This window comes from Crassostrea angulata, chromosome 6, assembly GCF_025612915.1.
Source record: "Crassostrea angulata isolate pt1a10 chromosome 6, ASM2561291v2, whole genome shotgun sequence".
NCBI classification, from domain to species: domain Eukaryota; kingdom Metazoa; phylum Mollusca; class Bivalvia; order Ostreida; family Ostreidae; genus Magallana; species Magallana angulata.
Genome location: NC_069116.1, coordinates 17,084,260 through 17,108,326, shown reverse-complemented (window position 1 = coordinate 17,108,326; position 24,067 = coordinate 17,084,260). Strand labels below are relative to the sequence as shown.

Sequence of the window (24,067 nt, the reverse complement as noted above, 5' to 3'; positions counted from 1 at the left end):
CTGAACTCCTGACCCAGGGGTCATGAATTTCACAATTTTGGTAGAGGGCTTCATGGACATCATAATCATGCATTTAGTTTTTAACAAATATATATGGGGGTAGAGAAGAAGATTTTCTAAGATTTAATACATTTTTACTATTTGGCCATATTGGCCCCACCCTAGAGCCTGAACCCCTGACCAAGGGGTCATGAATTTCACAATTTAGGTTGAGGGCTTCATGGACATCTTTATCATGCATTTAGTTTTTGACAAATATATATGATAGTAGAGAAGAAGATTTTCTAAGAATTAATACATTTTTACTATTTGGCCATATTGGCCCCACCCTAGAGCCTGAACCCCTGACCCAGGGGTCATGAATTTCGCAATTTAGGTTGAGGGCTTCATGGACATCTTTATCATACATTTAGTTTTTGACCAATATATATGGTAGTAGAGAGAAGATTTTCTAAGATTTAATACATTTTTACTATATGGCCACATTTGCCCCACCCTAGAGCCAGAACCCCTGACCCAGGGGCCATAAATTACACAATTTTGGTAGAGGGCTTCATAGACAACATAACCATGCATTTAGTTTTTTCCTCACATGCGTGGGAGTAGAGAAGAAGATTTTTGAAAATTTGGCTTTTTTTGCATATTTGGCCCCGCCCGTGGCACCCCAGGGGTGGTAGAGCCATGAATTTCACAATTTAGATTCTTCTTACCATAGAGATGCTTCACACCAAAAATGGTAATGATTGGCCTGGTAGTTTTAAAGAAGAAGTTAAAAATGTAAAATTGTTAACGCACGACGCACAGACGCACGACGACGGACGAAGACCAATTGCAATAGGTCACCTGAGTGACTCAGGTGACCTAAAAATTCCTTAAGAAGTTTTATTATATTAAACCCTCTGTCTTTAAATTAATTCTATTATTGTCAACACAAAATTTAAAGGATTTGTGCAATTTAGGTAAATATATTAAGAATGCTTTTGTAATCAGAAAACTTCATGTATAAACTTTCCTTTTTCAAGTGACCAGTATATGTATTATAACATGTGTATATTAATTGTATATGTCTATGAGCTGTACAGCTGTTGACTAATAAACAATACAGTATCTGGAAGCATCAGTGTTTTTTTAGATAACTAGAAAGACATAATTATGAGAATCAAAGTACTGAAGTACTGAAAGCCGGGCTCTTTTGGTGTGTCTTTATGCATATTGTGTGGTAAAGACTGAAAATTAATCTCTCTCTCTCTCTCTCTCATAATTATGCTTTTAATGTCGACAAAGCGTCAGAGAGCGACCAAATTTTGTAAGCGGCTACAAACAAAAAAATATCTGTCTAGTAGAAAAAAGTTCAACAGTTGCTGCCTTGAATTTTGCAACAAGCGTTATATATTCAATCCCCATTTCTTCAACGCGCAGCAAAGTAGTTCATAAAAATTCATGCGCATTGTATGTATCCAAAATGCATAGTCTTGTTTTTAAAAAAAATTATTAATATGAAAACTAAAAAAGATAGACAATTCTCTCGAAATTAGAATAAAAGAAACAAAATGCCAACACTTTTGACAAAATGTGGCTCTTTGTGTAACTATTTGGTATAGCGGAAGCTTTTACTTTGACGCTGTTAGGTTTTTTGTTTACTTTTTGAAGTTGTGCTATTTATAGTAACATTGGCGCTTTGCCTGCCTACAGCCAGGACTCTGCTGTCAGCAGAGCCCGGCTAAAGAGCAGGGGAGTTTGGCCTTGATTATATGAAGTCATCATTCCTCAAATAATGTATGATAGACTTAATAATGTTTTATATCATTTTTGTATGATTACAACACTGCAAAAGTAAAATTTGCACTTGTGTGCTGTACAATTCAAGTTTTCATGCATTATTGTAGCATTGTTCACATGTTTTTTCCTCTCAATAGCAAACATTTAATTGCTAACACAACAAAAATCCTGATATTTTACCCACATTGTAATGCTGATGATATGAAAGTACATTACATTGAATACACCATAACACAGACAAATAAATTAATTTCATTGCTAAAAATAATTTTCAAAATAACGAACTATGAAACATCAATTTTCAACTAAAAAGTCCTTTGAGTTTATTTCTGTCTTCACTGTCCTTTTGCTTTTGTAACTCCTCCAAAAGTTTTAATTCTTTCTGAACAGCTGGTGTCAATGAGGAGTCTAGAGTCATGACCTTCTGGAAGTCTTCTTGGGCCTCCTCTGGGTTCCAGGCCCCAACATGTGCCTTAGCTCTCCGGAAAAGTGCCTTTACATTGTCTGGAACAACAAACATTAAAACTTTACGATAAAAATTGAATAAACTGAAATATTTGTTATTTGTAGATAACTTTAGAGGATGGAGTTAAAACAAAAATAGTTCACAGAAATTATGTAGAGAGACTTTAATGCTTTTGCTTTCTAAACCTTTGTTAATTTAATCAAATGTTTCACTTACCAGGATGCCTTTTGAGGACAGTTGAGGTATGTTCTATCACAGGATAATAGTCTTTTAAAAACAATTTACACTGGGCATAATTCAGTAAGAATGGAACCTTCATATCCTCTAAAGTGTTCCATTCTTCTTCTCCAGGTTTTTCTCTGGAAAGTTAAGGAAATGTAAGAAATTTAGTTCTCTGAAGGAGAGGAATTTCAAGGAAAAATTCAAGTTCATTAAATAAATGTTATTTTTTCCTAAGATAAAAGTTGGAAGAAAAAAACGTTTTTTTATAAGCAACAAATCTGAATAACTGTGCATTTTTTATTATTAGATGTACATTACCAAAACATTAATACATTGTATATCATTAAACATTTAAATTTGTTATGTAAACACTGATGTATCCATATGTTGTAAATTTTACCAGTTAATGGTAAAAGCAAGAAGTCAGAATTACAAGTAACTGTAACAGTGGAGATGGAATGAAAGAAACTTGAACTTGAAGAATCTAAGTTGACCAAACAATAAGATAGAAATATGTATTCAAAATCTCGAGTCATATTTCTATGGCCAAAGTTGCCTAAAAGCAAACTTCAGTGTGTATCTGTATACAATGAATATCATGTATGTTTGTAAATTTTTAACGAGGAAAAGTCCTATTTGCTCTGTTCTTACTTTAGCACTAGTTGTTCGAGAAAACCAAGAGCAGCAAAGTATTTGTCTGCAGCTTCTGAGTATTTCTTCTCTGAAAAGAACTTGTTTCCCTGTTCCTTAAGAATGGGAATTTTCTGTAGCTTTTCATCATCTGTTAATGTCCATGAATCCTTTTCATAATCTTCAGGTCTCTCTATTTTCACTAACTCTGCAACAACATATGGAAAATTTTTACTTCATTTAATAAGGTCCATGTCAAAGAAAAAAAATATTTGGGCATTAAACTCATAGTTAACTGAATTACAATATTACAATGTATGTACATTGTGTATATGTGTTTTCTATTCATAAGATATGTTACAACATTACAAACATGTATCTTAGCTGGAACCCATAACATATGGCAGTGTATAATTTTGAGGAGAAATTTTATATATTTGAGATTCAAAAATGAAAAAGTATGAAACATCAAAGAAGTATATGAAAAAAAGTAAAAGATTTGTAGTACAATGAAAGAGTTGTATAAAAACCTAAATACCTAATATAAACCTGAGTTGCTTAGGGTTCTTCATGAGTTCATTAAGGTCGTCAAACCCCACCCCGTGCTCCGCCATCATCATTCCACAGCAATGTTTTCCATCATCGTGGCTGTGGCCCTTCTCCCCGTAATATTCTCTCAGGGTCTTAGACACCACCGGATACACAGACGTGTGCTGAATTCAGGAAAGTCAAAATCAACCTTAGTCAGAGTATTTAATTTAAACATATTTTATTGAGTAATCAAATGGATTAGGCAACAGGCAAAGCCTGTATAAACCCTCTCCAAAATACAAAGTCAAGAAGTGGTGTTATAAAATAATCTATAGAATACATGTATAGTATTACCAGTTTACAGAGTGATATATTATTGATATTTTTGATTTGGTCAGAGTATCATCACTGATCAGCAAGTGTATACTAATTAATACTGGCTAATCTTGATTTCACAAATATAAATTTAACTTATTTATCAGTTTACTATTGATGAAAATATAAAATGTTAATTTTAAAGTTATGCAAAAATAAATCAGTTTCAAAAAGATATATCTGTTTAAAATACCGATTTTTCTACTTTGAAGCTGGCTACTTCATTCAATCTCATTGTTCTCAAACAGGTTTCCCAGACTTCCAGTTTGAACTTTTTACCCAGGATTATTTCCATAGGTTTGTTGTATTTGTGACTGTCATCCACAATTGTGTTTTCATCATTGCATATTTCTGTCCGAAAGTGGAAATAAAGCTGTAAAAGAAACATGATATCCTGACCACACTGTCCTATGACCATAAAAAGACAATGAATTAACTATGTTAACATTTTGGAAACTTATTTCTCTTTGTATGGAAATAAATAAAACATGTACACTAAAACTGCCCTAGTAAGGGCCAACATTACAATAAAATGGATATATATGTTAACTTTCATTTTACATGATAAACCATGAAATTCTGAATGTAATATGCAATTTCATTGATCAGAATAAGTTAATTCACATTTGAATAATTTATGAGGTACATGTATTATGAAAATGTATATGCTAACTTCAGCTTTAAACTATTTACAAACCATAAACTATAATTAATGATTTGTTAACTATATAGTTAACCATATTGACAGGTGGTGAACTATAGTACTGAGTATAAGTTTACAAATGCTAATCCAAATCTATCTGTCTGTAATTACACGTTGTCAAAAGATTTTGCTGATAAGTATAAATTAACATCTGTAAACTATCATTTACATTCGTTAACTATAGTAAAGAGTTATTAATAATATATTAGTTTCACAATTCATGAAATGATTACAGATATCTGGTGACTTATTCAGATGCTAATTATAGTTAAGCATTGTTAGTTTGCAAATCATGAAACCATATTTATCAGATAAGCTATATTTTGCAATTGCAAATTATTATAATTAGTGCTACACGTACCTGTAATTATAGTAAGGTAATAGGTTTGTGGCTTGCATTTTTTAGGAATTGTACCAAAATTACATAACTTTTTTTTCACTATACCAAAGTCTTTTTTCTCATAAAATTCAAATGATTTTGCCGGACCCGTTTTATAACTATAAAAGGTCAAAGTTCATGATTTCAAATTTTTATGGTGATGAAATGTAAATAATTTGGTGAAAATATATACATTTTGTATGTGACTATTATGGGTGTTATCTATGCTTAAAATGTTTGAAAACAATGTCACTATTTATATCATGATTCATTTTTAAAAATTTCTAATGAACTATTTAAAAAAGAAATAACATGCAACAAAAGTCTTAATTTTGGACTACTATTATGCATGTTTACAAACGAAAACTTCTCAACTAAAAACCTTTCCAAGTCCACCAATTTCAGGAAAACGTATCTTAATATTTGTGTAATCTGGTGTTTCTAAAACACTATATAAAATCTATATGATGTAGACTTTGATTTTGTGGAAATTGATAAAATGCTTGTGTCCTGTTACATCTTCAATGAAACTGCAAAACCCCAGGAAATAACAAAAACCTTACACCAACTATGGTGTCATATAAATTTTGACGTCATGGCTGAAATGAATCTGGGATGGTTCGCACTTATTCTGTTTCGAGCTGACATGATTCGCACCTCAATGTTTCGCACCTCCCTCGGAGCGAAACATCTCACTGTACTGAGATATTTTTCTCGTGTTATTATTGCTCTGAAATTAATTATAACCTATATAAGAATTTAAATAAGTTATAAAAAACATTGAAATTTATATTTATATATGCGCCGCTAGTATAACGTTTTTTCATTTTCGTTGGGTTTTTTATGAAGCCTTTGAAGCCATGGCCTTTTTATATAGGTTCAGAACAAGAGGTATTAATTTGTTGTGATAACATTTATAGCACTTCTTTCACTTGAGATTTACCCGTATTTTTATGAAAAATTAGGGGTGTTATTGCAGGTAATTAAGTACCACAGATCTAAAGGTGGGGATAATTTAATTACATAACTTTTTGCTTTACACTTTACATTACCGCCTCTGCATCCATTTAACTACCATTTTGTATGTGTGATATTGTTTAATAATATTTGTTCCCATATATTTACGAATTACCGTAATAATTATGTCATTGGAGAATGACCTACAAATTACTGTAAAATTCACACAAAAATAACACATGTATGTAGTTCTTTATGCAGAATAATTACTCCTAGTATAAGGAATAATCTGAGATAATAAATATTCAAGGACATACTTATTGAGGATCTTATATATAGTGGTAAGTTTAGAAGAAATTCATAGATTATCTTTTAAAACAACTTGCAAATGATTGTTTGTATAATGCCGTATATATGCAAATAATACTAATTTTTTATAGCACACATATTTATTGTCGGATTCATTTTTATACTATTTTAAGCAGCAAAGACAACTAAATAATTAAGATATGGCCCTACTCAAGTGACTTTTTAAAATTAATTTTCTTATTTACTTATGTTAGATTCTTGTAATGAACCATAAAAAACTATGTGTTTACTATTTATGTTTACATATATGTGTCAATGTTTATTCTACTGACACCCGCGCTACATAAACTTAACATTTACATGTACATGTTTCATAAATCATTTATTGTAAAGAATGTATTCGATGCAAAACATCTCAGCGCGAAACAGAATAGGTGTGGACCATCTCAGCGCGAAACATGTTTAGGTGCGAGACATCCCGTACCCGCTGAAATAAAGGGTAGTTGATGTTATGTCACAATGAAAATCAGTAAGTTATCTCCCCGAAAATGCAAACCCTAACTTTAAAAAGTTGATTCATTTTTGGCACTAAGCTGACAGATGTGAAAAATAGACGAACGTCAGTAACTATAGTTTTAAACTAATAGTTTACAACCCTTAAACCTAATTTCAATTAAATAAATAGCTAATTAGCTAATAATTAGCTTATTTTAGCCATTTGAAAATGCTAAATACCAGCCATGAGTGATATATAGCTCAAACATGAGATAGTGTTCAACCAGTAATGCTACAGTACCAGCCAGTCGGTTTTGCAGATTATCTGCACTTCATAAACATTCATTTCTACCACCTCTACATCTCAGAGATTCAGAATGTAATGAATGTGTGAAATACTTTGTAATTACCTTTGTTCCATCTTCATATGATGGTGCATCACCTTTACCTGCATACAAAATGCGTTTTTCTATCCCTTCTGCGAGTAAATTCGCGAAATCTTCCGCCATGTTTGTTTACAAATTCTGCATAAGTAATTTGTTCGTGTGGATATTCAACTAGGCTATATAAACAAAGAACATTATTTTTAGATAATCTGTAAACATAGTAAAGTTATTTCATGATGTCATTTTAAAATACTTTAATTCACAGATCTAGTTTTAATAACATATATATATGGAGAAATAAAAGACTTATATTTCATCAACTTAAAAATTGTTGGTAAAGTGAGATTCTTGCTACCAGCCGCGCCGAGAGCCGGGTCGGGTTTTCTTTTAAAAAATAAGGAATTTTAAAACAAAACTGTTCGATTTATCACTCTTTGTTTATTAATTATAATAACTCCTTCATTGCCTTTTTTTTTTAAATCTCGACCATATCAAACTATTAAAATATTGTATAAATAAGAAAACCAACAACACTGAACTTAATTAGTAACCTTATGAAAACATACACATAAAGTATAAAACATTTAACTAATTCTTGATTACATTTTTTGTTATTATCTCATAACCAATTGTTCTTTAAAAACCGTAATTATAGCTATATATCGTTGGTTCTATACCATGGGTACTAGAACACGTGTTCTATATTAGTTGTATATTTCTACATGTATTGGTTACTATTTATATCTACAACTTATAGGACAAGTATTCATAACAAACACGAATCTCACTCATTTGATGGGTTTTCTTATACACGCCCATCACACACAAGCATCATACAATTTCAATTCAATTCAATTCAATTTATTCTCTCCAACCATTATCATACAATGGTACATGAGGTACAATAACATATTTACATTAAATTGTGATGTCAAGGGTCTAATAAATCATATAAAAATTATAACACAACATAGTAATACATGTGTTAGTAAGCATAAGTAAGTAAGAGAAAAAAAATAGTAATAATACAAAAAGTGGTAGAAAAAAAGGGATCATCATTTAGAAATTGAATACAATGTTTCAGTGGTGTTCAATGCGCGGAGAGTAATAATAATAATAAATGCTAATATAGTTTAGGCTGGACAGCAGACTTGCTCCTGGATATTCAATATAAAAGAGCTTACTTTTTTCAATGTATTGACGTTCGTTGTCATCAGCAATTCCTTAAATTTTAATGTACTTGGTTTTTGAAAATACCTGGTACGTAGAAACTGTTTGCGTAAAGTTAAGAAAAATTTGCACTCAAGAATAAAATGATATTCGTCCGCTTATTTACCACTATTACAGAGTGTGCAGCTTCTGTCATTTACAGGAATTCCATACCAGCTACCAGTTTCAATCGGTAAACGGTGATTTGCTGTCACTGAAAGACTGTACGTGTACATGAAAATCGATGTATTACTTATGCCTGAATATGTAATGTGATTTTTTTTATTACAGAAAGAAGAGTGAATGAATATTTACATGTAATTGTACGTTGCAATAAATGCAGACAGATAAACGGTTCTTTCACTAAAACACGCGTTTGTGATTTTTGTAAATATTTTATTTTCGTTTGAGTGCAACAAATTAGATAATAAATAAACTTGCCATATTAAATTATAAACCTCTTATTTTCATTTGACAAAATGTTCCCGATTCCAAAAAAGGTAGGGATAGCAATATAATAATCAGTGAAAAATTCATGTCTGCTCCTCGACAATGTTCGATAACTCTTAAATCCGCAATATCATAATGAATTTGTTCCAGAGAAAATGTTAAGCCTGACAGTGTTTCTAATGTGTTATTGTCATCAAAATTGATCATATTTGTTTAAAATAGATTCCTTGAATCGACACTGGAGTTCTTATGCGAATTTCAACTTAGTTTTCCTTATTCATTAAAACTTTCATAAAAGTTTTACAAAGCTAGGAAGGTTATTTCATATCATAACAACTGAGTACCAAAGCAAAAATCTTGATTTTGATAATTATTTAATGTACTCAAGGGTCAGGCACTATTATTAGGAAGCCATGTACAGCTCTTTTCTAAAGAAATAAACAAGCATGTTGTTTTGGCACTGATAATCAAATATTTATAATGTTATTCATTTTTTCATCGGGGTTGAGGTCTTCGTTAGTTATCATGATAACAAACTCTTTTTTTTTATAAAAATAAAAAGTGGATTTTTTTCCAGAAGGAATCGCTTTTCGAAAAGGAATGCAGCATATAACGTTACGTCTTAGCTTATATAGCTCCTCATCCGAACAGAGCAGATTTTGATATGGCGAATTTATTTGAAGATGACTTCTATAGTGTACAATTCCTTTTTTAATTGTTATTTTCATCATAAGTCCAAGGAACTATCAAATTAGTGTATAATTCACCAAGTAGAGTGTAATTCTTTAAAACCTTGTAAGACGTACTATTCAAAACTGTCAACTGAAAATGACAATTTCACAAATTCGGCTTACTCCCAATCCCCGTTTATATCTTCTAATATTCACGTACCGTTGCCTCTCCCTGTGGAATCAATGCATCAATGGCTCCCTACTCGCCCTCAGTTTTGAGTACTCTGAGTAGGGTGCACTACTTGTTAAAAGATAAAGAGAAGTGTAGTAAAATAAGATTTCAATAGAGTGAAAAGGGAATAGTATTACATTTTACTGAAAATAAAAAATAAGAATTACAATTAAATATAGTAAGGATATAATAAATGTCATGTGATATTACAAAATCACTGTATCTTCACTTATAAAAACACTTTTGATTTTTTAAGTAACAATCAACCTAACAGTCCCACTCACTTTCAACAATTCAGCGAAATTTCATAATAATTGTTTCAAAGCAAATTCGGGTCACCCTCAAACTGTGTTACGGGTTTTACCCACTTTTAAAGCGTCGACATGATTAAGATTTTGAGGTGAAACGTGCATATATGTAGGACAATTTCAGAAGACGGCAAACACGTGTTTTATTTTGAAAGTCAACGTTCAATGGCTGGGATATCGGGACAGGACAACGACGAAAGTAGTGCAACAACTTTGCAGAATGGTTCTCCCAAGTCCCAGTCTGTGACAGCAACAGTAAACGGCAATGGTAAGCGAAAATCTACTTAATATTTTTGAGTCAAGTGACATGCAGACGACGAAGGGCAACAAAATAGTCACTTTATGCAGGAAAATAAACTCCATTTCGTAATATCCTCCAAAAAATAAGTAAACGAATAATTCTAGATAGGTAGACATGAGCTTAAATCGTCAATGATGAAAGTTTTCATTGATGACTTTTAAGTTTTAGACTTATTTATGCAACGACTTCCTTGCACATTATGCAACCTTTTCTTGCTTGCATAAGAATTTACCCCGTTTTTGCAATATCGAATATGTATGTGTTCGAAAATTGTGACTTGTATACTGTTGCATATTGTTATTGGTTTCAACAATTCGTAACCACGTGCTTTTATTTATTAATCGTACGTAACTTTTCAAGGTCGTCTGGGTCGTAATGTAGTTCATTTGACCTCGATATAGAACAGCTGACTGTTGACAAGCGGATACGAATTTGCTACGAAGTAGTGTTTGTTTTGAATTGTTGTTTTACGAAAAGACCACTAAATGCACCAAATATCAAACTTTATATTTATATGTATCCACAGTATTGCCATTGTTTACCTAACAATAATACTCTACAGGTTGGGCACAATCTCTTGGTTTAGCCATTTGTTTATATAAACAAAGCATTGGGTTGGAAAACATGTCTTGATGAAAAGTTGCATGTAGGCAAGATAATAAATGCAGAGTCTCTGTAGATGGTATACAGTAGAATTTGGCTGATGAGTAAACTTTTAACATTTATGGCATGATCCTTAGATTTAATCCAGTTATGAAGATTTAATCCCCCAAGAAAAATAACTTTTCCAATGACATCCTCAGAGGGAAATATGATTTTAATCTTCATATTGCCTCCCTCACCATGCAATAATTTGTTAATTATTATACCTTATTATAATAATTCTATATAACGCGTTATCTGATTGGTATTAGAAAATCACGTTTCAGGGCAATAAAACTTCATATTTCCCTGTATTAAAAAGGGTCAATTAAGTCCTGATGACGTAGCTTCAAGCGGATGATTGACTTAGAATGAAAAAGTAACAAACAATTCACTTGAGAATTGTAGTTATAAATGTGTAGCATTTAATGCTCTTTCATTTATTTTTATAAATTGATAAAAATATGTTAGAAAATGAAATGCTTGTTTGATAATCTTCAAGGAACTTTTTTCCATGCTTAAAGTTGTTGACGTCTTGTAGTAAATGTGTTGAGCGACCCACAATTATAATATTTACTGAAAAGATTGAAGTTTAACAAAATATGTGGGAAAACATGTGATAATTAAAAAGAATCTCTCATGATTTTAATCAAACTTGTGTGTTTTCTATCCCCTCGCCAAGGCTCAGGGATAGAAACACACAACTCATTGGATAAAAATCGTATATCATCGCAATTCATGAGAGATCCTATAATATAAGTCATATGCTCTTTTTCATACCAATGGATTGAAAATCTTAAGACTTCCAAAAAGAGTGGAATGTGATATTAATTCCCTGAGAGACATGACGTTTTGTTCACCTTCTCAAGGGACTGTCTAAACCAATCAGATGACGCATTATGTAGAATTATTATACTGAGGTATAATATAATACATGTAGTGCTTTATCTAACATTCACCAGTGAACCACCATAAGTCTATGTTGGTGGGCAATATTATAAATTGTTAAAATAAGAGAATTCATACTTAACCTTGCTCCAATGCACACAATGAAGTGTATTTTCAGTGTAACCAAAAAAAAAACCCCACCATTTTCCATGAAATGTCTTGAAAGCCTTGCAAATGTCTTGCATGGTATTATAAATAGGACAATATTGAGATATGATCAAACAAAGTACAGCAGTATCCTGCTTTTGAATGCTTAATATAGCTTAATTAAGCTTAAAAGCTGAATTAAGCAATGTAGCTAAATTTAGTGAATGTGCATGAGCTTAGCTACATGGATATTACTGTCCATTGAAATAAATTCATAGCTAGATTAAGGTCACACAATACAATTTTCCCCAAAGCAGACAGGAGCCCTATGTGACAAATGTTTGAGGTTATTGAACCATGATATAACAACAGTTGTTTAAGATATTGTATTCATCTCCAGTTAAAGTCACCCAAGGTTTATATCTTCCATATACATGTATTTGTAATGTTCATGTGATAGAGGAGTTAACTCTAAGGGATTCCATTCTTAAATCATATGATAATTTATTGATATTGTTTTAAGGAGTTATATATACATATGAGTAGCAAATGCTTGAGTGCTCATTGTTCAGAGATAAAGCATGCAGCAGCATGGCCTTGTATCATTGAGCATGACTGTCAATTCATCAGCTTTTCTAAAAAGTATTTACGTAAAATACCAGTACAATAGTCAAGATAATTTTCTACACTGTGCACATTGTTACAGCTGTAGGTTACACCAAGTCATACTCAAATGGACATCCCCATGTTTTTGTTTTCTTTGACTTTTTTCCCCTCTCTTTTCTGTTTTTTTCTCCGATGCCAAGTGGCAATAGGGTAATATAGTTTTTCTTTTCTTCTTTTTGTGTGTGTGTGTGTGTGTGTGTAATGATGTTTGTATATTGTTCTTAGTAAAATTTCATGCCACAATCTCCTAAGGGAGGAAATAAAGAAAGAATGAACATGTATGAAAAGGAGCCAGTAGTAATGATATATGATTTTAAAGTTGAACAAGAAAATTCACCTAATTATCTATTAAAATGGATTAGACCCACTGGTATTAAACTCGCACACATAAGAATCAAAGAACAGTAATGTTACACAAATATAATAATTGATTTACCGGTAATTGATTATGCATATTATATAGTCAAATAAAAATACTTCCTGAATGACTATCAAAGTAATTGTTACTTAACCGAAAGGAAGAAAATAAAACAAGTTTAATGTGTTATACAGATGAAAAGGGAATATGTTTTGAATGTAGCATTCAAATTCTTTAAAAATTTGGCAAAGTGTTTATGAAGCACTGAGTGAATCATTTTTATTGGATGCTCATGCTGGTATTAAGACTGGGATTTGCCTTCAAAGTCGTTTATGTGCCCTACCGTGTAAAGCAGATTTGTCACTTGTTGTAATGCCTAAAATGGAGATTTCCCAAGCAGGGAATTCACTTCAAACATCTGCCCCTGCTATTTCAAGAAAAGATTTAGCAGGCACTTACAAATGAGAGTGTCCGTGATTTTGTATTGCAGAGAAGATGAAGCTGAAGGGGGAGGAGGGTACAGACCAGCCCCTGGTGAATGGGTGCTGCCAGGAGGTGGCCCGGACCGAGGAGAGCCCGGGGGAGGAGGCAGGGGAGGAGGGGGCCAAAAACGACAAGGAGATAGTGCTGATCCAGGACATGGGCTTCAATGTACAGATACAGATTCCTGGGGGAAACCCCATAGAACTTCCAGTAAGGCCTCAGTTATCTCACTGCCATTAAGTCTTGTTATGTACTGTAGTTGTCAGGGGTTGAAATTGACTTTTTTTACCACTCGCAAACAAAATTTTCTTCTCATAGTAATAATTTGAATAATTTCAGGGAAAAACAATTTTTGGGTAGTAAATGCTTTTAAATGTCTATAATTCTATGTGACTTCATATCTACAGTAAAATTGATTGCAAACAAAGTAAAATTAAAAACACCTAAACTTATGTTTCCACGTCTACAGTATTTTTAGCGTAAACTTCAAAATCTGAGTGGATAAACAGCAAAATTCATTAAAGACCATTCTTTTGTGACTCACAAAAGGTAGCAACCACAGGTCTCTTTTAACTTGCAAGTTCAAGTTTTAATTTGTATCTAGCAAGTATTCCCTGTTAATTTCAACTCCTGGTTGTTTAGCAATTACATAGTGATTTAGTTTTTGTTAAAAATATATATAGCATCATTGTTTTATTTTGCATTATTTATGTTCAAGGTACACATATCAAGGGTGCAAGGATTCTTGTGAAGCAATTTTTGGGTCACTACTTTTTGGATTCAATGAAATATATAAAATAACAATTATGAATGATTTTGTAATTAATTAATATAGTTATGTAAATTTATGTATAGAACTTTTAAAAAGATGCGAGGTCGAACATGCTGAAGGCAGGTAATGAATGGAAGAGAAAAATTTAAGAAAGGAATGGCCTCATCTTCTCTAGTGTGTTAGAGTGTCCACCATATTGATATTTGATATAATGCTGTGTAATGTTGCTTTGTTATACAGGTGAGTTCTATGGAACTAGTGCAGGAGATTCACCAGGTGTTAATGGACAGGGAGGACACCTGTATCAGAACCTGCTTCTCCCTACAGATTGACGGGGTCACCCTGGACAACTTCGCAGAGCTCAAGAGCATTGAGGGATTGAAAGAGGGCTCTGTCATTAAAGTGGTTGAAGGTAGATATCTGCAACCTTACCGAAAACTTTTATGGTGTAGAAGTATTTAAGAAAATGTTTTAAGTGTTTTATATAATTTTTTTTTTAAATCATGAAATGTAATGATATTCGATCAAATAAAATGCTTACAGGTATTTTGTTGTACTCAATAACTAGAGGTGTATAAGATACAAATGATATAACAATCTGAATAGGTAGGGTAGGTAGGTGAATACTTATGATGGCCAAAATCATGGGTATTGTTTCTTTGTTGAACAGAAATTTTTATTATAAGAAATTAGTTTAGATTTTACCAAAATTCAAATTATTGTATTTGAACATTAGGTGGGTTTCAACAGATAAAGAAACGCCTTTTGTGTCTATGTTATAATTTCTTGACAAAGTGGAAATAATTTTGATTTTGTGGTTTTAGAACCATATACTGTAAGAGAAGCCCGCATTCATGTTCGTCACATTCGTGACTTACTGAAGTCTGTGGACCCTGCCGACGCATACAATGGAGTGGACTGCAACTCTCTCTCCTTCTTGAATACTGTCACAGTTGGAGACATTCTAGGTCAGCTAAACACTTTAAGTCATCAATGAGTGATTAATTGCAGTAGTTGTTGGTTGTCTATTTAATTTTTTGCCTCTTTTATAGACAAGAAGAGATCTAAACCCGACTCTGTAGACTGTACTCCCCCAGACTTCATCATGCCCAGCAGTAAAGAGAGGCCCCTGTTACCTCTTCATCCAGGTCTCAAGGACCTCAAGGTTTTTGTTCAGTTCTGTTATGTCTATTGGTGTGACCATGACAAAATCTCTGCGGTATAAACATAATTTATTCTTCTTTCTTTTTTTTTTTGCTATAGCGTAACTTGATTTTGTGTATTTCTTCAGGGTCCACAGTGTCTGAAGGTTTTGACTTATACTGGATGGAACCCACCCCCAGGAAACAGGAGAATGCATGGTAAAAAGCATGTTAGCTTAATACCAAAGTTGACTCTGTATTAAGATTTTGTAAATTAACATTTTAGTAATAAGAAGATGGAACACAAATCTGAATTTTTTTTGTAGGGGATTTGCTGTATCTATATGTGTTAACTTTAGAAGACAAGAAATATCACATAACCGCTTCTACCAGAGGGTTTTACGTCAATCAGTGAGTACTGACATGATGCATGTCAGAAATTATTGAGTCTCTAGAGAGATTTCTCCATCAGGTATTTTTGGATGCCAGAATGTTTCATTCATGTCGTTTTCTTGATTTTATTTTAGATCAACGGAAGATGAATTTAATCCAAGAGCTGCTCAGCAAAAGTTTTTATCTCACTCCCTTGTAGACCTGTTAAACCAAGTATGTACATTGTGTTGATTTGATCTGTTTTAATGAAAGCATTTTGATATAACTTAAACAGTATAAAATTGTATTTTAAATATTACCGGTAATATTATTTCATGCATATTAATCATTAGCGAATAGTTTGGTAATAATTAAAATAATCGTCTTGTAGATAAGTCCAAGTTTCAAGAGAAACTTCAGTATCCTTCTGAAGAAGCGAGGTCAGAAGCACCCATTTGAGCGGGTACCCACCCCCTACCAGATCTACAGCTGGATGGCCCCACAGTCCGAACACTCAGTGGACTACATCAGGGCTGAAGATGGTGAGTATCCAGGCTTTGTAAACATGTTAGAAGATTTTACTGATGGCCTACTGACTTCTGTTGTTCACTTTAACCACATGTTTTTTATTTCTTTACAGCTTTCTCTACACGTTTGGGGTATGAGGAACACATCCCAGGGCAAACGCGGGACTGGAATGAAGAGATTCAGACAACACGAGAATTGTCAAAGAAAACCCTGCCAGAAAGGCTGATCAGGGAACGAGCAATATTTAAGGTAAGACTGCTTGTTCCTGACAATTGAAAATATTTCATTAAGGAATAAAACTTTATTTTGACAAAAGATCTGAGAAGAAATGCAATAAATGAATTATTAAATTAGTTTGAACTCATCCTCTTTTTATAAAGGTGCATAGTGATTTTGTTGGTGCTGCTACACGAGGCGCCATGGCAGTTATTGATGGAAATGTTATGGCAATCAACCCTGGAGAAGATGCCAAGTGAGTTTGTACACATAAAAAATGTGATATTGAAATATCAATTTGGTTGGTCACATTATCAAATCCTGTGAAGCCCAAAGGGCATTTAAAAAAATACAATTACTTACCAACTAAGTTCATATCCCTGTGAACTTTAAAAAAAAAATTTATTTATTTGAAAAAAAAATAGATCATTTAAGATAATGGACTTTACTTGACTTTTATGTAAATATTATAGCATTAAGCAAACATTAAGCTTTATTGTGCAATGATCATTGTGACAAAATGAGTAAGACCTCCTGACCCCTGAAAAGTTCACACATATATGAATGTTTTGCTCTTCAGAATATTTACAGGTACACGAAGAAAAATATTTACAGATGTAAATGTATTGACGTTCATGTACCTGTCATTGATATACAATTTAGTTATAACATGCAATCATCAAGTGAATTATAATTTTACAGGATGCAAATGTTCATCTGGAACAACATTTTCTTCAGCCTTGGCTTTGATGTACGAGAGCACTACAAAGATTTTGGGGGTGATTATGCAGCATACATTGCTCCGGTATGTGCAACACACTGCTGTTAATGCTCAACCTGTTGTAGGGTATTGGTAGAAGTACATGGAAGTTTAAATGAGTGGAATGGGTTGTTTTACAGGGCAATGACCTACAAGGTGTGAAGGCCTACTTTAACCTGGATTCTGAAGGTCTGTACACCCTGGGTACAGCAGTGATAGACTACAGGGGATACAGAGTCACAGCTCAGTCCATTATACCAGGTCTGTATGGCTTACTCCATATAAATGTTATACCAAGTTATACCAATTGTCTGTCCTTTACAACTGTTTTGTGACCTGAAATTTGCAGGAATCCTGGACAGAGAACAGGAGCAGTCTGTTGTGTATGGATCCATTGATTTTGGCAAGACAGTGGTCACTTGTGATAAATATGTGGAATTGGTAAAATGCTCTTCTCTTTGCCAAACATTTGACCTTTTTATAAATAGTAATTTTTATGGCATAATTGTACATGTAGTTGGAATACTAGTACACAAACCTTCATGTTTGGTTTTATATGATGTTATTTTTAACAAATTTTAATTCTTTTTATTAGCTACAAAAGACTGCTCCACAATTGAAAATCTTTCCACATAAGTAAGTACATGTACTTCCTGCTAATTTTTAAAGATGTAAAACCTTCTGTGTAAAGGATTCAAGTTCATTAGCTATTATGACAATTTCTTAAACTCCATTGTTTCTCTTTTATAGGGTTTTAAGTGACAAAGGTGATGAAGTAGAATTATATACTTCTCTGGAGTGCAAGGTAATCTTCATTAATGCAGTTACATGTATGTTTGGAGAAGTTGGTTAATTTTTCATCGTATTGAAGACTCAATTTTCCTCTCACGAAGAGATTTGAACAGCATGTATGTTTAGTGATTTTTTTGATGATTTTCTTTCAGGGAATCATTGGAAATGATAAGCGCCACTATGTTCTGGACTTATTAAGAACATTTCCACCAGATATAAACTATCTCCCAAGTGAGTCTCTATTTTTACACAAAATACAAATGTTCATATGCAGTATCCGATCTTATTTGAACTAGGAATTATCAAATAGTTGAAAATTATATAGGCAATACAACATGGATATATGAGTGTCACTGTAGTTTCATGGTTTATAGACCTTCTGTAAATCATTTTTTGAAGATTCACTTTTTTACACATTGTAGTTGAGGATGAACCTCTGAGTAAAATCATGCAGGAACATGGGTATCCCAAGAAACACCCACACCGACTGGCATGCTTACGACAGGAACTTATAGAGGCATTTGTTGAGTAAGTGTATCGGGGGAAGGACATCCTTAGTATTCTTTGCAAAACGAAATGTAAACAATAGGAACAGAATACTGGTGTCCGATTATCAGCTCAAACTTTTGTTCTGCATTTGAAGCTCTCTTTGATGATAACACATTAATTTTGGGTTTGTTTTCTAGAACAAGATATGTAGCCTTTGTCAGGCATGCTGCTTATCAGTTTCAACAGCTACAACAACAGAGCCAGAAAAAGGCTGATGAAAACAAGGTTTGTACAGTCTGTGTATGTAACCAACTGGACAGTTTTAGAAGCCTGTGTGCAATTGAGGTACTTTCATTGATGCTCTAATTAAAAACTATACATGTTTTTTGTTAAGGACCAGAAACTGGTTCCACAAGAGTTGGAACTTGATGGTCTTGAGGAGACACTTGAGGAAAAAGAAAAGAAAGAAAAAGCAGAGAGTGAAAATATAGATGAGGCCAAAAAGATAGTGGAGGCACTCACAAAATCAGAGGGGGAATCCTGTAAGTGGGCATTGTTTAATGTTGATGTACCCATATAAGTCATGAGTTTGCAAAATTCTAATTTCTGACTTACTGTATTTAAATAGAGTCTTATGATTAAATTAATTCTCTGATTATGTTTAATTAGTTCTTGTCTTTGTGTTGATTAGTTGAGGAGAACAGTAAGGACATTGTGAAGAAAGCTGCAGCTGCTGTGGGCTCTCTCAGTGACACTGGTGAGTGAGCCATAAAAAACACCAAGTCTGACATACTGATACTTTGACACAGAGACCCAAAAACCTCATGCTTATTCATGTTTATGTGTAGGTTAAATATAACATATAATTATTTGGGGTTTCATTTCTTTTACAGAGTTCAGTATTTTCTTCAACCCTGATGTTTTCCAGCCTCATGTGAAACACCCTGATGAAAAGGTTTGTCTTTAAGAGTAAACTATGTACCTCTCCAGCCACTTTGTGAAACTGTTCTCCAATTTTGTTCCTTTCTATTGAAGTTTTTGTGTTTATTGTGAGATCATGTGTTTTAACTTTTATTTCAGAGTGATCATTTCCAAAGGCAGAAGAAGCTTGTCAAGGATGCTGCTGAGTTTCTCGTTCTTCATCAAATCCCATCATTTGTAAGCTCTGCTCTTTTAAGTTACACTTGATCCTCAACCCCTTCCTATTTTTTTGTAATTGAAGTTTTGAATTACCCTGGTAATTATTTTAACTGAAACAAAAACACAATCACACTATTCATTTTCTTTTTAAAGACAAGAGATGGTGTATGAGATAAAGTGCTCTACTTTGAACTTCTGTTCATTTATGAATGTAGATGTTGATGATAAATGTGTCCATCTTTTTATTTTAGATCAGTGATTGTATGGAACACTCCTCGTCTCCCATTGATGGCTTCACTCTGTGTGAAGCATTACACAACAAGTTAGTACCACAGATTCTAATCCTTAACATTTAGATTAATGCACATGTACAATAAAAAGTAAATTGGATAGTCCTACCAACTTGACAATTTGTTTGTAAATTTCAGGGGGATCAATATCCGTTACCTTGGCAAAGTGGCAGAGATGATCTCTAAATATTCCTCTGTGTCCTATGTTTATGTAAGTATTAACATTCACAATTGTCTTAAAACTTTGAAATGATTTCTGAAGAAACAAATAATTTAACCAAAGAATCTAAATTTGGCTGGATCTTTTTCACCATGTAACAATTTGAAACTAGATGAAGAGTAGTCATGTGGCAGTTTGTAGAAGTACATCTGATCCAATGGACAACCTTATATTTTCAGACCATTGTCATATCGGAATTGATCTGTCGTGCAGCCAAGCACCTGTTCAAGTTGTACATGCAGGGAGTGGACATGATGAACACCTCGGCTGCCATTAGTCACTTCCTGAACTGCTACATTGGATCTTATCCCTCCCCTCATGCTCAGGTCACCGCAGATGAGGTCAGTCCACAACAAGAATACATTGATAAACGACCATTTTGATAGTGGAAAATGCCTTGAAAAAGCACATCACAAAATTTTTAATACTTTAAAGTTTTTCACAGAAGAAATTGAATATTCCAACTTTTTATGCCTTTACATGTACTGATACATGCATTTTACTACCGGTAATTTTATTATACATTTACTACCGGTATATATTTGAAGCATATGTATCGATACTGGGTCAATGTAAATAGACTTGATTTATTGAAATTGAATTCTGTAGCTTTCATGTTTAAAAAAAAAAATTCTCGGGTTTTTAGTTACAAAGCAAGAAAGCAAAAAGGAAGAATAGCAAGAAAAACAAAGCTGCATTCTTGAGCATAGGTTAGTGGTCAAAGAGTTTTTGTATCAGATTGTTATCAAATCAGTTTCTTATTTTGTTCTTTTTTTCCCATCTCTGTAACTTACTACATTTGTTTTTTAAAGACAATACAGAATGGGCAAGTGAAACGCCCTCCAAACTGTGGAAGAAAATTACAGAAGAAGTGTCAGAGTATTTTGACTACAAGCTAGACTGGTGGGTTCTTCATTTAGCTAAACCTTGAAAAACTGATAACAAATGTTTGGCCATTCTTCTTATAAATGTACACAAATTAATAGTTGTCTTTTGATTGCCAGTGATTCTATTGAACAAGTGGTGGAGAAGTATGGTCTGCAGCGTGTGTCCATGTTGAGGGCATTCTGTATGAGTGTGGGCATTCAGATTTTACTCCGGGAGTATAACCTGGACATAAAGAACAAACAGATCTTCAACGAGGAAGACATTGTCAACATTTTCCCTGTTGCCAAACACATTCATCCAAAAGTAAGGTTTATCTTTGTTGTGCTTATATATGTAATATATGTAGCTACAAAGTATGAGATCTTTTGATAGAAAAAATAGTGGGTAAAACAGGGTTGAATAAGTGTTATTTTTCATGAATTTTTCATACTTAAATTTTATGCATAATTATTAGAGATCATAATACATGTAATTATTTTAAGATTAATTAAACAAATTATTGAGGATGTTCTTCTTGAATGCTATTGCTATATATTAGGACACATAAAACATCAATTAGATATGATTTGATAAGATAAAATTTGATCATTTTTGAATTATCAGGCATCAGATGCATATCACTTCTTCACAAGTGGCCAAACCAAAATTCAGCAAGGTTTGCTGAGGGAAGGCTATGATTTGATCAGTGAGGCTCTCAACCTTCTGAACAATGTGTATGGGGCTCTACACCCAGAGATTGCAGCTTGTCTCCGACTGCTTGCTCGTCTCAACTACATCATGGGAGAGTATGGAGAGGTAAAGAATTTGTGGAAAATATCACAAAATAATCTATCCAGACTACTTCACTCTACTTTATCTTAATGGCTTAGATTTTTTATGTCTTTTAGGCTATGTCTTTCCAACAACGTGCTGTTCTAATGAGTGAGCGTGTTTTGGGCATCGACAATCCAAACACAATTACAGAATATGTAAGTCATCTTACGAGATCTAAATTTTAAAGAAAGTCATGATCATCTAGTGATTCCCTCCATTTTGTGTACCTGTATTTCATTTCCTTGATACTTCATTGCTAGGCCCACCTTGCCCTCTACTGTTTTGCCAACAGTCAGGTGTCCAGTGCACTGCGGTTAATATACAGGACACGTTACTTGGCTTTACTCTGCCATGGAGAGGATCATCCAGAGGTGGCTTTAATAGATGTAAGTAAAAACCCTTCATTCTTCAGATCAGTAATAAATAAGTACAATGTACATTTACAAGGTTCTTGGTCTGTGATAGAAGAACATGGAGAATTTCAAGAATTTTTGATTACATGTATATTTACTATCTCTTTTACATACATGTAAATGATTTTATGGTACATGTATTTGTTGTTTGTAGAGTAACATTGGTCTAATTCTCCATGCTGTGGAAGAGTTTGATTTGTCTCTGAGGTTCTTGGAGCATGCTTTGGAAGTCAACACAAAGTAGGTTTACTTGTTAAACTCATCATCCATTTGTCACAAACACGGACCAGTTCAACAGTATTACAGTGTTCTTTATATTACAGATATTTTGGACAGAGGAGCATGAAGGTGGCCATGAACTACCACCTGGTGGCAAGAACCCACTCCTGTCGGGGAGACTTTAGGGCTGCCCTACAGAGCGAGAAGGAGGCTTATGCCATTTACAAACAGACTGTAAGTAAATCAAATATCTCATCCATCAGTAGTCTCCAGCTTTATGGGAAATATCATGTATTATCTGTACTTTTGTGATACTCTATTTTTCACTTTTAACGAATCATTTTAGTGTTGCAAAAAATAAACAAGCATAAAATGACTTGGTTATTGTATGTTGTTTTAATCTTCTAAAATCAACAAAAGAAAACCTTCCTCCCCACCCTCAAAAAAGTTTATGCGGTATTCAAGTACAATAATGTTCATGCAGTCGATCGCTAAAGAATTGTTTATATTTGAAGTGTGCTGTCACATTTTGCATGATTTTAACTGATACCAAGAAATGAATGCATGTTGAATAAAATCCTTTCATTTTAATGCTTTCTAACTTTTCAGCTTGGGGAGGAACATGAAAGAACAAAGGAGAGTTCTGAGTGTTTGAAACATCTTACACAGCAAGCTGTAGTCTTTCAAAAGAAAATGAATGAAATATACAAGGGAGAGAAGAGCATCACTTTCCCCCCACTGCACATTCAGACTCCCTCTATTGCCAGTGTGTTGGATACCCTGAACGTCATCAATGGCATCGTCTTTGTACAGATCAGGTAAATACAAGACTGTATGTTATCAATTGTATCACTGATAGGGACAACATACCGGTAAATGTGTGTCAAGAGAATTTATCGTTTCGCTTGCTGTAGACAAAAGCGTTGAGAACCTTATACATGTACATTATTTACATGCAGAATATGGTACATGTATATGCCACATGTCTACCAGTAATTTGATAGTCCTATAAGATTACATGTAATATCGGTAAATGTATACATAAATCTGTGATGAATTAGTTGTTTTTAAAGGACTAGTAGATAATTTTGATTTTTTTTAAATTCCATAAAAACTTTTCTCTTTATTTGTCAGCCAAGAAGACATTGAAAAGTTTCGCCAGCAAGTTAGTTTGAAAGGAGCAGCTAAATCTGAGGAACCAGAAAAGGCACCAAGCACACTGAAAATAACTGAAGTCCCTGAGGAAGAGGAAGCTAAACTCCCCAATGGGCATGCCAAGATGAACGGAGACATTGCTCATACAGGTCCCAGAGGGGTCACAGTTGGGGGAGAGTGAGGGAAGCTGTAGGAAACACCCCCATATGTGTGTTTGCCAGTCCACCGAATACACCAACTTAAACAGTGTCACACGTTGAGTGAACACGTT

The 24,067-nt window shown here is 33.4% G+C and overlaps 2 protein-coding genes across 2 annotated transcripts; one reads left to right on the top strand and one right to left on the bottom strand.

Moving 5' to 3' along the window:
• Positions 1-613: 613 nt before the first annotated feature.
• On the bottom strand, positions 614-7,414 carry LOC128190452 (AH receptor-interacting protein-like). Its single transcript, XM_052862509.1, has 6 exons — positions 7,257-7,414; positions 4,197-4,376; positions 3,636-3,810; positions 3,119-3,305; positions 2,462-2,604; positions 614-2,283 (listed from the first exon to the last, which is right to left on the bottom strand). The coding sequence occupies exons 1-6, from the start codon at positions 7,353-7,355 to the stop codon at positions 2,081-2,083; spliced, it is 987 nt and encodes a 328-aa protein (XP_052718469.1). The 5' UTR covers positions 7,356-7,414; the 3' UTR covers positions 614-2,080.
• A 2,773-nt stretch (positions 7,415-10,187) lies between these two features.
• On the top strand, positions 10,188-24,067 carry LOC128189084 (clustered mitochondria protein homolog). Its single transcript, XM_052860534.1, has 36 exons — positions 10,188-10,370; positions 13,595-13,797; positions 14,600-14,771; positions 15,184-15,327; positions 15,412-15,524; positions 15,651-15,720; positions 15,828-15,912; positions 16,029-16,107; positions 16,265-16,415; positions 16,514-16,650; positions 16,782-16,873; positions 17,320-17,422; positions 17,518-17,638; positions 17,727-17,818; positions 17,973-18,013; positions 18,128-18,182; positions 18,322-18,400; positions 18,592-18,697; positions 18,856-18,943; positions 19,053-19,200; positions 19,350-19,415; positions 19,552-19,613; positions 19,739-19,816; positions 20,050-20,120; positions 20,227-20,299; positions 20,488-20,649; positions 20,955-21,018; positions 21,121-21,211; positions 21,313-21,499; positions 21,800-21,991; positions 22,084-22,164; positions 22,270-22,395; positions 22,577-22,662; positions 22,746-22,875; positions 23,251-23,459; positions 23,776-24,067. The coding sequence occupies exons 1-36, from the start codon at positions 10,268-10,270 to the stop codon at positions 23,975-23,977; spliced, it is 4,062 nt and encodes a 1,353-aa protein (XP_052716494.1). The 5' UTR covers positions 10,188-10,267; the 3' UTR covers positions 23,978-24,067.